The sequence below is a fragment of the Asterias rubens genome, chromosome 14 (assembly GCF_902459465.1).
Source record: "Asterias rubens chromosome 14, eAstRub1.3, whole genome shotgun sequence".
Taxonomy (NCBI): Eukaryota; Metazoa; Echinodermata; class Asteroidea; order Forcipulatida; family Asteriidae; genus Asterias; species Asterias rubens.
In genome coordinates this window covers 11,680,422-11,693,494 of record NC_047075.1, presented here as the reverse complement: position 1 = coordinate 11,693,494, position 13,073 = coordinate 11,680,422, and the positions used below count along the sequence as shown (strand labels likewise).

At 41.2% G+C, this 13,073-nt stretch overlaps 2 protein-coding genes across 2 annotated transcripts in view; both read right to left on the bottom strand.

Annotated features, from left to right (window-relative positions):
- Positions 1-5,005, bottom strand: part of LOC117299295 (plexin-A4-like) — a 41,533-nt gene extending 36,528 nt beyond the window's left edge. The window contains exons 1-4 of the mRNA XM_033782793.1: positions 4,857-5,005; positions 3,486-3,611; positions 2,443-2,546; positions 780-915 (exon numbers count right to left, since the gene is read on the bottom strand). Coding sequence (XP_033638684.1) covers positions 780-915; positions 2,443-2,546; positions 3,486-3,611; positions 4,857-4,937 — 447 coding nt within the window. The 5' untranslated portion in view covers positions 4,938-5,005. The remainder of the gene's footprint in view (positions 1-779; positions 916-2,442; positions 2,547-3,485; positions 3,612-4,856) is intronic.
- A 235-nt stretch (positions 5,006-5,240) lies between these two features.
- Positions 5,241-6,680, bottom strand: LOC117299296 (plexin-A4-like). The gene has a single exon (XM_033782794.1). The coding sequence runs from the start codon at positions 6,349-6,351 to the stop codon at positions 5,290-5,292; it is 1,062 nt and encodes a 353-aa protein (XP_033638685.1). The 5' UTR covers positions 6,352-6,680; the 3' UTR covers positions 5,241-5,289.
- Between the last annotated feature and the right edge of the window lie 6,393 nt (positions 6,681-13,073).

Here is a 13,073-nt window from a genome sequence, read left to right as displayed (position 1 = left end):
TTTCGAGAAAGAAGTATTATTTTCTACAAATTTGAGTTCGAGACCTCAGACTTAGATTTTGAGGTCTCGAAATCAAGCATCTGAAAGCACACACCTTCATGTGACAAGGTTGTCATCTTTTCTTTCATTATTATCTCGCAACTTCAAAGACCGATTGAGCTCAAACTTTCACAGGTTTGTTATTTTGTGCATATGTTGATATACCAAGTGAAAAGACTGGTCTTTGACAATAACCGCTAGTGTCTAGGTCTTTAATGAGGTATGTTGTGTTTTCTGACCAATTTCAAAATAGTTTTCCAATCTGCACACTAACTTTTCAATTTCCAATTCAACGAAAATATAACTACTAATCTCTAGCTTGAATAGTATTAAAGGAACACGTTGCCTTGGATCGGTCGAGTTGGTCTTTGAAAAGCGTTTTTAACCGTTTGTTATGAAATGCATATTGTTAGAAAGATGTTTTAAAAGTAGAATATAATGATCCACATAAACATGCCTCGAAATTGCATGGTTTTCTCTTTACCTCGTCGACTTACACTGTCGGCCATTTATGGGAGTAAAATTTTTGACTCCCATAAATGGCCGACCGTGCTAGTTCGCGACGTAAAATGAAAACCGTGCAATTTTGAGTGATACTTGTGTGGATCATTACATTCTACTTTTAAAACATCTGTCTAACCATATACACTTCATAACAAACGGTTTTAAACACTTTTTTATAGACAATCTAGACCGATCCAAGGCAACGTGTTCCTTTAATGTAGGTTCGCAAGGCTCACCGATTTCTGTGGTTCTGTAAACGGTAAGCTTGTATATGGATGTACACTACTAATAGCCACACACTGAGTCTCATTATACGGTAGCCAATGGTTAGTAGAATCGTCCGCTCTCTTACATTCCAAGCGTCTGGTACACCTGCAGTGAAACATGAAGAGGTTGTTAGTGAAATTAACTGGGTGTTCTCATTACAGGGTCTATGTAATTTTTCTAGGACAAAAAACCCAATGCCCACAGGTTTACACTAAACTTACACAGTTTGAAGATAATGATAGTAGAAAGCTTCCCTGAAAATACTACGTGCTGATGTGCTGTAGTTTGGGGGGAAATAAGTTAAACAACGTCATGAAAATAATTTTCGTCTCATGACACGAACATTATTTTAATCATTTACAAATGTATTTTCATGACATTGTTTTACTCATGTCTCAAAAACTACAGCACCTCAGTAAGTAAGATTTGAAGGGAAGCTTTCCACTATCATTATCTTCAAACCCTATGAGTTTCATGTAAATATATGGACAATTGAAAAAGTACCCAAATCCTTTAAATCAATCACACAACATCGGTAAACAGTATTGCCCAAAGGTCAACACTTCGTGTATCACAACTTATATATAAAATAACAAACCTGTGAAAATTTAGGCTCAATCGGTCATCGGAGTCGGGCGAAATAAACGGGAAAACCCACCCTTGTTTCCGCACAATTCGCCGCGTCATGACATGTGTTCAAGATAAATCCGTTATAGTTCTCGATATCGAGAATTGATAATATTGTTTTAATATTTCTCAAAAAGTAAAGCATTTCATGGAATAATATTTCGAGGAAAGTTTCACCATAATACCTTCTGTAAACCCTGTAAGTTATTTGTAAATCTGTGTGAACTTTTAATGTTTATTCTGTTCAGAAAGTGTCCACAAGCTTTAAAAGAAAAATGGTTAAAGGAACTTACATAATAATTTTAGAGTTACATAAAAATGCAAAACACAAAGTGCATGAGAACACTGGTCTTTGACAATTACCAAACATGTCCAGTGCCTTTAAACCACCATTTATTATCATGTAGTTTGCCCAATTAATGTGTTCAGTATGAATATTGTCCTCATGCAAATTGCTTGGGCGAAATCGTTCCCTGAGACACTTTTTGCTATTACTCAAAATAATTGTTAGAATACAAACTTACTTAGTAACAAGCAATGGAGAGCTGATTATAGTATAAAGCATTGTGAGAAACGGCTCCCTCTAAAATACCGTGGTTTTCGAAAAAAAAAGTAATTTTCCTTTTAATTTTTTTGAATTTGATTTCGAGACCTCATAATTAGTTTTTGAGGTCCCGAAATCAAGCATCTCAAAGCACACTACTTCGTGTGACAAGTTTTTTTGTTTTACATTATTATCTCGCAACTTCGACTTCGAGTTCAATCACAGGCCTGTTATTTTGTGCTGAGATACACCAAGTGAGAAGACTTGTCTTTGACAATTACCAAAGGTGTCCAGGGGTCGATTTCACAAAGAGTTACGACTAGTCCTAAATTAGGACTAGTCCCAGGAGATATACAAATTGCATGGATAGTTCTAAGTTAGGACGAGTAACTGGTCCTAACTCGAGATAAGACTAGTCCTAACTCTTTGTGAAATCCACCCCAGTGTCTTTGAGTTCTTACTTGTTTTCCAGCGTGCACCATCCACAGTACGGGTCTCCGTCCATCCCGATACACGTCTCACAGCTTGTGTGCTGATTGCAATGTTCAACTCTTAGTTTCAGAAGCTGAAACAAAAGTTAAATATAATCACTGAGTGTGTGTTTGCTTAAAGGGCTATGTACGTTTTCCTAACACAAAACACAATGTCCACAGATTTACATTAAACTAGCACAGTTTGAAGATAACGATGGTACAAAGCTTCCCTGGAAATAATACTTCCTGAGGTGCTGTATGTTTTTGAGAAATGAGTAAAACGATGTCATGAAAAAAAACTTTTGTCTCAGTGATCATAAGACGAACATTGTTTTAGCATGTAAAAACGTTTTTTTTTTTTTTTTTTTCAAGACATTGGTTTACTCGTTTCTCAAAAGCTACAGCACCTCAGCAAATAATGTCTTAAGGAAAGATTTCTACTATTACTATCTATGAAAGTTTAATGTAAATCTGTGGAAAAAAGTACCCGAATCCTCTAAAAAGTTGTGTGATCGTTTTTTCATCATTTTCTTGTGACCCAGAGGCCGATCGATCTGAAACTTATACAGGTTTGTCAGTTTAAACTTATGGTTGATTATGTATAGGATAATGCACGAGGTGCGCGCCATTCGTTAAGAAACAATGAAGTGACCATTCCAATGAAGAACAAAAAGTATGTGAAAAAAAAAATCCACTTTGTGTAGGGTGTGCATACGTATTTTAGGGGGAAACGGTAATTTGTAATTTACGCAAACTATGCATAGTTCCCCTGCTTACTTTTCCTACTCTTTTGGATATGTTGTTTCAGAGGGTTTCAGGAGACACTTGCAATTTTTTTTATTGATGTTGCAATACCTCTATTATGACAGTTTCACCCAGCTGTACCCATTATTCCAACATTTGTGCAAAAAATTGGAGCGCTTTAACAATAGCGTGGCGTAGAGGTGTGGGTTAAATAAAGTGCTTACACTACCAGCAACTGTTTTGTGAGCAAATAACAACTCTGTAATGTTCCTTTAAGATCAATTCACCTGTTGTTCGGTAAGGACATAAATCTGTTGCTTTGTGTCAGTCACTGCAATATCCCTGAGTACTGGAGCGTCTCCAAGATCAATGCTCTCGTAATGCCGGGCTGATGTACCGCCCTCTATGTGTACCTGGTCAAATAATAAGGGAATCAAAGTGTGTTGAATCGGTTTACAACTAGTGGTTTAAACCCGCCGAGGCCTGGTTCTTAATAATTTACCTCGACATTCCCATTCATAAATACCTTGTTCGGTCAAAAACATCAACACTTTGGTCAAAAAGTTAAGCAGATGCACAAAGTATAATTGTTCATTGATTTCTTTCAACACAACACCCCTCCAGCTAAGAAATAGTAAGGCCCTCGACCCAATTGGGTAAACAACTTCTTATAAGGTAATGCTGTGCGCGTCGCGCGTATCACGTGATGTGGCAGAACTGTTTTAGCCGTTGCTCTCGTCGACCAATATGAATGAAGAATTTGTCTTATAAGCACAGGTGCAAGCTCGCGTGTAAAGCCCGGTTCATACTTCCTGCGAATGCGAATGCGAAGCAAATTTGACGTGAACAACAACAACAACAACAACAACAACAACAACAACAACAACAACAACAACAACAACAACAACAACAACAACAACAACAACAACAACAACAACAACAACAACAACAACAACAACAACAACAACAACAACAACAACAACAACAACAACAACAACACCAACAACAACAACAACAACAACAACAACAACAACAACAGCAACAGCAACAGCAACAGCAACAACAACAACAAAAAAACGGTGGTTTAGACAGATACTATTTGTTATTTATCCTCATGAAAATGTTAGGCTTACGATCCTCTACATAAAGTGCTTACACTGTCAGCAACTTGTTAGTCAACAGATTTTTATTTATTTTTTAATGTTCCCTACTTCAAGCCATTGGACACTTTCGGTACAGAATTTTTGTTAAAGTTCACATAACTTACAGGGTTCACTGAAGGAAATGATGAAAGACTTCTCTAAAAAAATTATGCCAGGAAATGCTTAAATTTTTGAAAACATTAAAAAAATGTCAACTCTCGTTATCGAGAATTACGGATTTATTATAAACACATGTCATTACACAGCGAAACGTGCGGAAACAAGGGTGGGTTTTCCCGTTATTTTCTCCCGACTCCGATGACCGATGGAGCAAAAATTTCCACAGGTTTGTTATTTTACATAGAAGTTGTGATACACGAAATGTGGGCCTTGGACAATACTGTTTACCGAAAGTGTCTAATGGCTTTAAATTAAGCTTATATCAACTTGCATGAATCTGTAAAAATACAATAAAATAAAACAAAGAAAAAACGCAGAGTGGTATTAGTTACGAACCTTCAACAACGATCCAGTTGAAGTTCCAATGAAAGCAACAGTATGGTTCAGCTCATTTGTTGTGGTTATTGATGACATCATACTCCCTGCATGTTTCAGCAAAGGTGTGGATTCCAGTGCGTTGGGATTATCGGCGTAACTATACAACCCTCTTGTTTCACAGAGGTATTGAGTGGTATCAGGAACATTCTGCAAGAAGTAAAGGCGGGAGATCATTCAACTTAATGGGCTCGTAAATTTTTGCAAAACATTGAGAATTTTTGATAAATCAATGACAATGTGGCAGCCGGATGGTGATTTTGTTTTTCCGGATCAAACTTAGTCATGTAGGCCTTTAAATAAACTGAAAATGGGAAGTCTAGGCGCGAAATACACGTGTGTTGGTCAACATTTAATAAGAAATGTGCCCCGCTCGACAACATTCTGGAACTTACTATGGAACTACATCTATTTCCATATCCAGATAGCTGACGCTGACTCCCCCAGTCCCCCTAACGCAGTTACCAACAGCGGTAAGAAATGCACCCTCTATGTCGCTCATACTGAACATACAGAGAGCCGAGCTGTCATCCTTGGTGAAGACTGCATACAGCATCAAGTCACTTGAGTCAATTCCCAATGACGTAGCGATGTTGGGTCCTGCTGGTCCCACATGAGATGCTTGGGCTAAGGGAAACACACTCGATCCTCGGCCACATTGTATGGTAATCTCCGTGTAGGCATCCAAGTTTGGACGGTGTGACACTGGCCTGTCAGCCTGGTGACAAACCCGTACCACTTTGGACAAGCCGTTTTGATGAGTGACATAATAAACGAAGCCATTTAATGAAAAACCATGCACATAAGTAATGTCAAAAGGGTCACTCCGATAGCGGATATTGAAATTGACTGTATCATCGTCTTTTCTTGCTAACAGTAGTAGTGCATCTGGTACTTCCAGCCTCAAAGTTCTCCTTGATACTGGAGGAATAATGAATTTAGGAGAAGTACTTCTAAAAGTAGCAGCAACATACAACCAGTCCGTATTCCCAGGTCCCGGTGCCAAGATACCAATTGTTGTCTTGTCTTCATTTGATGCTACATAGTTATCAATATCAGCGGTAACCGTCAATTCCTCGATATGTCTCAGCTGACATCGCCCAGTGTAGCTCCCACAAGTAATCAGTGCATTCCTCAACGGTTCAACAATGAGTATTTCATTGTGGTTTACACAATTCCGTTCATCTTCGCAAGTGGGCGTTGTACTTGCATAACTCTGATGTTCCAAGTCGTTGTTGAGCCGGTACATTGCGTTAACCGCCCCAACGTACACACTACCCGATTGGCTATGAAGAAGAATATGATTCAGTTTGTTGGTGTTGATGTCTGGGTTTTGGAAAGATGATATCGTATACACAGACAGGCTCCCTGTACGCTGTGCTGACGCGGTGTCGAAGTAGAGCCAGAGAAAAAACGATGTGAACAGGACTGCTAATCCCAGTTTATGCTCCATCATGGTCACAATTATCGCCCGATTTTCACCAGATCGCAGTGACTAAAATGTCACTGTCTATTCAGCACTGCAGATTTGGTAAATGTATAATCTACATGCAGGTTCGACGCTTCACTGATTCGGAGGTCGGGGCTGTAGCTATGCTTAAGTGATGTAAGTTTATGTTCGGTGTGATTTTTTAGAAACCCAGTCACATTATCAAATCATCACCTGTGTTTTATTTCCGTGTTTGGGTGATGCCATTATAAGAAAAAGGTATTATACCGATGAACATGACCAGGTGTGGCGGTTTCAGTCTTCCGCCGTGTTCAGTATTCCGGGACTCAGTAAAGCATATTGACTTCTTCGGAAAACTGAACACGGCGGAAAGTTGAAACCGCCACACCTGACACTCGGTGTACATGCCATTGTCGGAAGACCAAATCGGAAGACCATGCATAACCGCAAGTTCACTGTAACTGCATCCACAGAATGGAACAACATCCATTCTTTCATTAAAGCCAGTGAACACCATTGGTAATTGTCAAAAGCCAGTCTTCTCACTTGGTGTGTATCAACATATACATAAAATAACACACTCAATCGAGCTCAATCGGACTTCGAAGTTGCGAGATAATAATGAAAGAAAAAAATACCATTGTCACACGAAGTTGTTTGCTTTTAGATGCTTGATTTCTGGACCTCAAATTCAAAACTTCAGGTCTCGAAATCAAATTTGTGGTAAAATACTTCTTTCTAAAAACCTATTTCACTTCAGAGGGAGCCGTTTTTAACAATGTTTTATACCATCAACCTCTCCCCATTACTACAAAGTAAAGTTTTATACTAAACACCTTCACATTAAACTAGAACATTTCACATTTCGCTCGTTTGAGAAAAAAAGGGCATCAAAAGTGAAGTTTACGTACTTAATAGTGATAAAAAGTTAAAAGTCAAGCTCATGTTTTCAAAAACTATCACCTGCACTCGGAAAATAGAAAATTCACAAGAAAAACATTGTGATTAAATTTAAAAAAATCCCAACAACTTAAAGACCTGCTTGAACGAAAATGTCAAGTCGTGAACTTTGCTGAATTCCACTTAAAATGTTTTCGATGAATAAGGAAATCGAGTCATATGATTATAAATATGTTTCAATTGTGTAAAAAAACAATCATTTTGTATGCCCTTGTCCCGAGCTTTTCTGCGAGATTTGCGAAAAGCCCCGTTACGTAATCACTCTCAAAAACGTCATAAGTAGATAAAGCCGCTTTGTTGCAGCGTGGATGTATAACAAAGCAAACTCCCACCAATGACGTCAGCGGCATTGTCCTTTGACGCCCGCTCTCAACGGCAGAAGTGTTTTTAGTTTTTCAAAAAACCTTTAGGTAGGGGCCTGATTTTTTACTCGATAATTACGAAAAGTTCAGAAGTGTACACATATCAAAATTACATTAAAATGGTGAACAAGTGCATTATAAACAAGTAAAAATACCATTTCTGTTGAAAACATTCCGCTCAGGTAGCTGTTTAACGAATCCTCAAACTGAATACCCCCTTTATGCAATTATTATAAAATGAAATAGAAAGGCAACTGCTTTTTAAGTATAGAGGCATAACAAACAACAACAGGAGACACGCAACACTTTTTCTTGTACTACTTAATTTATTGTGTAGTAACCCTCTTAACCCTCTACCCTCTACAATGCACAGGCTAAGAGTGGTAGGGAAATCCTCAGTTGGGGTAGATTTGTCAAACCCTCTACAAGGCACAGGCTAAGAGTGGTGGGGAAATCCTCAGTGGGAGTAGATTTGTCTAACCCTCTACAAAGCACAGGCTAAGAGTGGTGGGGAAATCCTCAGTTGGGGTAGATTTGTCAAACCCTCTACAAGGCACAGGCTAAGAGTGGTGGGGAAATCCTCAGTTGGGGTAGATTTGTCAAACCCTCTACAAAGCACAGGCTAAGAGTGGTGGGGAAATCCTCAGTTGGGGTAGATTTGTCTAACCCTCTACAAGGCACAGGCTAAGAGTGGTGGGGAAATCCTCAGTTGGGGTAGATTTGTCAAACCCTCTACAAAGCACAGGCTAAGAGTGGTGGGAAAATCCTCAATGGGGGTAGATTTGTCAAACCCTCTACAAGGCACAGGCTAAGAGTAGTGGGGAAATCCTCAGTTGGGGTAGATTTGTCAAACCGTCTACAAAGCACAGGCTAAGAGTGGTGGGGAAATCCTCAGTGGGGGTAGATTTGTCAAACCCTCTACAAGGCACAGGCTAAGAGTGGTGGGGAAATCCTCAATTGAGGTAGATTTGTCAAACCCTCTACAAGGCACAGGCTAAGAGTGGTGGGGAAATCCTCAGTTGGGGTAGATTTGTCAAACCCTCTACAAAGCACAGGCTAAGAGTGGTGGGAAAATCCTCAATGGGGGTAGATTTGTCAAACCCTCTACAAGGCACAGGCTAAGAGTAGTGGGGAAATCCTCAGTTGGGGTAGATTTGTCAAACCCGTCTACAAAGCACAGGCTAAGAGTGGTGGGGAAATCCTCAGTGGGGGTAGATTTGTCAAACCCTCTACAAGGCACAGGCTAAGAGTGGTGGGGAAATCCTCAATTGAGGTAGATTTGTCAAACCCTCTACAAGGCACAGGCTAAGAGTGGTGGGGAAATCCTCAGTTGGGGTAGATTTGTCAAACCCTCTACAAAGCACAGGCTAAGAGTGGTGGGAAAATCCTCAATGGGGGTAGATTTGTCAAACCCTCTACAAGGCACAGGCTAAGAGTAGTGGGGAAATCCTCAGTTGGGGTAGATTTGTCAAACCCTCTACAAAGCACAGGCTAAGAGTGGTGGGGAAATCCTCAGTGGGGGTAGATTTGTCAAACCCTCTACAAGGCACAGGCTAAGAGTGGTGGGGAAATCCTCAATTGAGGTAGATTTGTCAAACCCTCTACAAGGCACAGGCTAAGAGTGGTGGGGAAATCCTCAGTTGAGGTAGATTTGTCCAACCCTCTACAAGGCACAGGCTAAGAGTGGTGGGGAAATCCTCAGTTGGGGTAGATTTGTCTAACCCTCTACAATGCACAGGCTAAGAGTGGTGGGGAAATCCTCAATTGAGGTAGATTTGTCCAACACTCTACAAGGCACAGGCTAAGAGTGGTGGGGAAATCCTCAATTGAGGTAGATTTGTCCAACCCTCTAGAAGGCACAGGCTAAGAGTGGTGGGGAAATCCTCAATTGAGGTAGATTTGTCCAACCCTCTACAAGGCACAGGCTAAGAGTGGTGGGGAAATCCTCAGTGGGAGTAGATTTGTCTAACCCTCTACAAGGCACAGGCTAAGAGTGGTGGGGAAATCCTCAGTTGGGGTAGATTTGTCTAACCCTCTACAAAGCACAGGCTAAGAGTAGTGGGGAAATCCTCAGTTGGGGTAGATTTGTCTAACCCTCTACAAAGCACAGGCTAAGAGTGGTGGGGAAATCCTCAATTGAGGTAGATTTGTCTAACCCTCTACAAGGCACAGGCTAAGAGTAGTGGGGAAATCCTCAGTTGGGTTAGATTTGTCTAACCCTCTACAAAGCACAGGCTAAGAGTGGTGGGGAAATCCTCAGTTGGGGTAGATTTGTCTAACCCTCTACAAGGCACAGGCTAAGAGTAGTGGGGAAATCCTCAGTTGGGGTAGATTTGTCTAACCCTCTACAAAGCACAGGCTAAGAGTGGTGGGGAAATCCTCAATTGAGGTAGATTTGTCTAACCCTCTACAAAGCACAGGCCAAGCGTAGTAAGGAAATCCTCAGTGGGGGTAGATTTGTCTAACCCTCTACAAGGCACAGGCTAAGAGTGGTGGGGAAATCCTCAGTGGGGGTAGATTTGTCTAACCCTCTACAAGGCACAGGCTAGGAGTAGTGGGGAAATCCTCAGTGGGGGTAGATTTGTCTAACCCTCTACAAAGCACAGGCCAAGCGTAGTAAGGAAATCCTCAGTTGGGGTAGATTTGTCTAACCCTCTACAAAGCACAGGCTAAGAGTGGTGGGGAAATCCTCAGTGGGGGTAGATTTTACTAACCCTCTACAAAGCACAGGCCAAGCGTAGTAAGGAAATCCTCAGTTGGGGTAGATTTGTCTAACCCTCTACAAAGCACAGGCTAAGAGTGGTGGGGAAATCCTCAGTGGGGGTAGATTTGTCTAACCCTCTACAAAGCACAGGCCAAGCGTAGTAAGGAAATCCTCAGTTGGGGTAGATTTGTCTAACCCTCTACAAAGCACAGGCTAAGAGTAGTGGGGAAATCCTCAATGGGGGTAGATTTGTCCAACCCTCTACAAGACAAAGGCGGTAGTCAGGAAATCCTCAGTTGGGGTAGATTTGTCTAACCCTCTTCAAAGCACAGGCTAAGAGTAGTGGGGAAATCCTCAGTGGGGGTAGATTTGTCTAACCCTTTACAAGACAAAGGCGGTAGTCAGGAAATCCTCAGTTGGGGTAGATTTGTCAAACCCTCTACAAGGCACAGGCTAAGAGTAGTGGGGAAATCCTCAGTTGGGGTAGATTTGTCAAACCCTCTACAAAGCACAGGCTAAGAGTGGTGGGGAAATCCTCAGTGGGGGTAGATTTGTCAAACCCTCTACAAGGCACAGGCTAAGAGTGGTGGGGAAATGCTCAATTGAGGTAGATTTGTCAAACCCTCTACAAGGCACAGGCTAAGAGTGGTGGGGAAATCCTCAGTTGAGGTAGATTTGTCCAACCCTCTACAAGGCACAGGCTAAGAGTGGTGGGGAAATCCTCAGTTGGGGTAGATTTGTCTAACCCTCTACAATGCACAGGCTAAGAGTGGTGGGGAAATCCTCAATTGAGGTAGATTTGTCCAACACTCTACAAGGCACAGGCTAAGAGTGGTGGGGAAATCCTCAATTGAGGTAGATTTGTCCAACCCTCTAGAAGGCACAGGCTAAGAGTGGTGGGGAAATCCTCAATTGAGGTAGATTTGTCCAACCCTCTACAAGGCACAGGCTAAGAGTGGTGGGGAAATCCTCAGTGGGAGTAGATTTGTCTAACCCTCTACAAGGCACAGGCTAAGAGTGGTGGGGAAATCCTCAGTTGGGGTAGATTTGTCTAACCCTCTACAAGGCACAGGCTAAGAGGGGTGGGGAAATCCTCAGTTGGGGTAGATTTGTCTAACCCTCTACAAGGCACAGGCTAAGAGGGGTGGGGAAATCCTCAGTGGGGGTAGATTTGTCTAACCCTCTACAAGGCACAGGCTAAGAGGAGTGGGGAAATCCTCAGTGGGGGTAGATTTGTCTAACCCTCTACAAAGCAAAGGCCAAGCGAATTTAGGAAATCCTCAGTTGGGGTAGATTTGTCTAACCCTCTACAAGGCACAGGCTAAGAGTAGTCAGGAAATCCTCAGTGGGGGTAGATGTGTCTAACCTTCTACAAGACAAAGGCCGTAGTCAGGAAATCCTCAGTGGGGGTAGATTTGTCTAACCCTTTACAAGACAAAAACCAAGAGTAGTCAGGATATCCTCAATGGGGGTAGATTTGTCTAACCCTTTACAAGACAAAGGCCGTAGTCAGGAAATCCTCAGTGGGGGTAGATTTGTCTAACCCTTTACAAGACAAAGGCCGTAGTCAGGAAATCCTCAGTGGGGGTAGATTTGTCTAACCCTTTACAAGACAAAAACCAAGAGTAGTCAGGAAATCCTCAATGGGGGTAGATTTGTCTAACCCTTTACAAGACAAAGGCCGTAGTCAGGAAATCCTCAGTGGGGGTAGATTTGTCTAACCCTTTTCAAGACAAAGGCCGTAGTCAGGAAATCCTCAGTGGGGGTAGATTTGTCTAACCTTTTACAAGACACAGGCTAAGAGTAGTGGGTAAATATACAGTGGGGGTAGATTTGTCTAACCCTCTACAATACACAACAGGCCAAGCGTAGTCAGGAAATCCTCAGTGGGGTAGATTTGTCTAACCCTTTACAAGACAAATGTCAAGAGTAGCTGGTAAATCTACAGTTAGGGTAGATTAGCGGGTAAATCTACAGTTAGGGTAGATTTGTCTAACCTTTTACAAGACACAGGCCAAGAGTAGTGGGTAAATATACAGTGGGGGTAGATTTGTCTAACCTTCTACAAGACACAGCTCCCCATTGTTCGTCAGTTGACTATGCAGTATCATGGTCTTTATTCAGAGCATCTCAGTTCCTCGATAAGAACGTCCCAAACTATTGCAGGATTTTATTTGTGGATTATAGTTCGGCGTTTAACACCATATCTCCTTTTAAATTGTATGATAAACTTATAACTTTGAATTTTAACCAATCTTTGTGTCGTTGGATTTCAGATTTTTTATTGGATCGCTCACAGAAGGTTAGAATTGGTCAATGTTTCTCTAAGTCACTTGTCCTAAGTACAGGAGCGCCACAAGGATGTATTTTATCTCCAATGCTGTACTCATTGTTTACGCATGATTGTGAAGTAAACTCTGTTAATAATTTTATGGTAAAATATGCTGACGACACTACATTAGGTGGACTTATTTTTAAGGACGATTCCATGTATCGTGATGAAGTTAATCATTTAGTTCAATGGTGTCACAACAATAACTTAGAATTAAATGTTCAAAAGACTAAGGAAAGTATTGTAGACTTCAGAAGAAATCCAGACAAAGTTGAGCCGCTAAATATTAATGGATCCGAAGTGGAAATTGTCGACTCTTTTAAATTTCTAGGAGTGCACATATCAAACGATCTTAAGTGGGTGACTCATG

Coding starts and splice junctions, on each gene's coding strand:
- LOC117299296 (XM_033782794.1), bottom strand. CDS start 6,351: ATGATGGAGCATAAACTGGGATTAGCAGTCCTGTTCACATCGTTTTTT.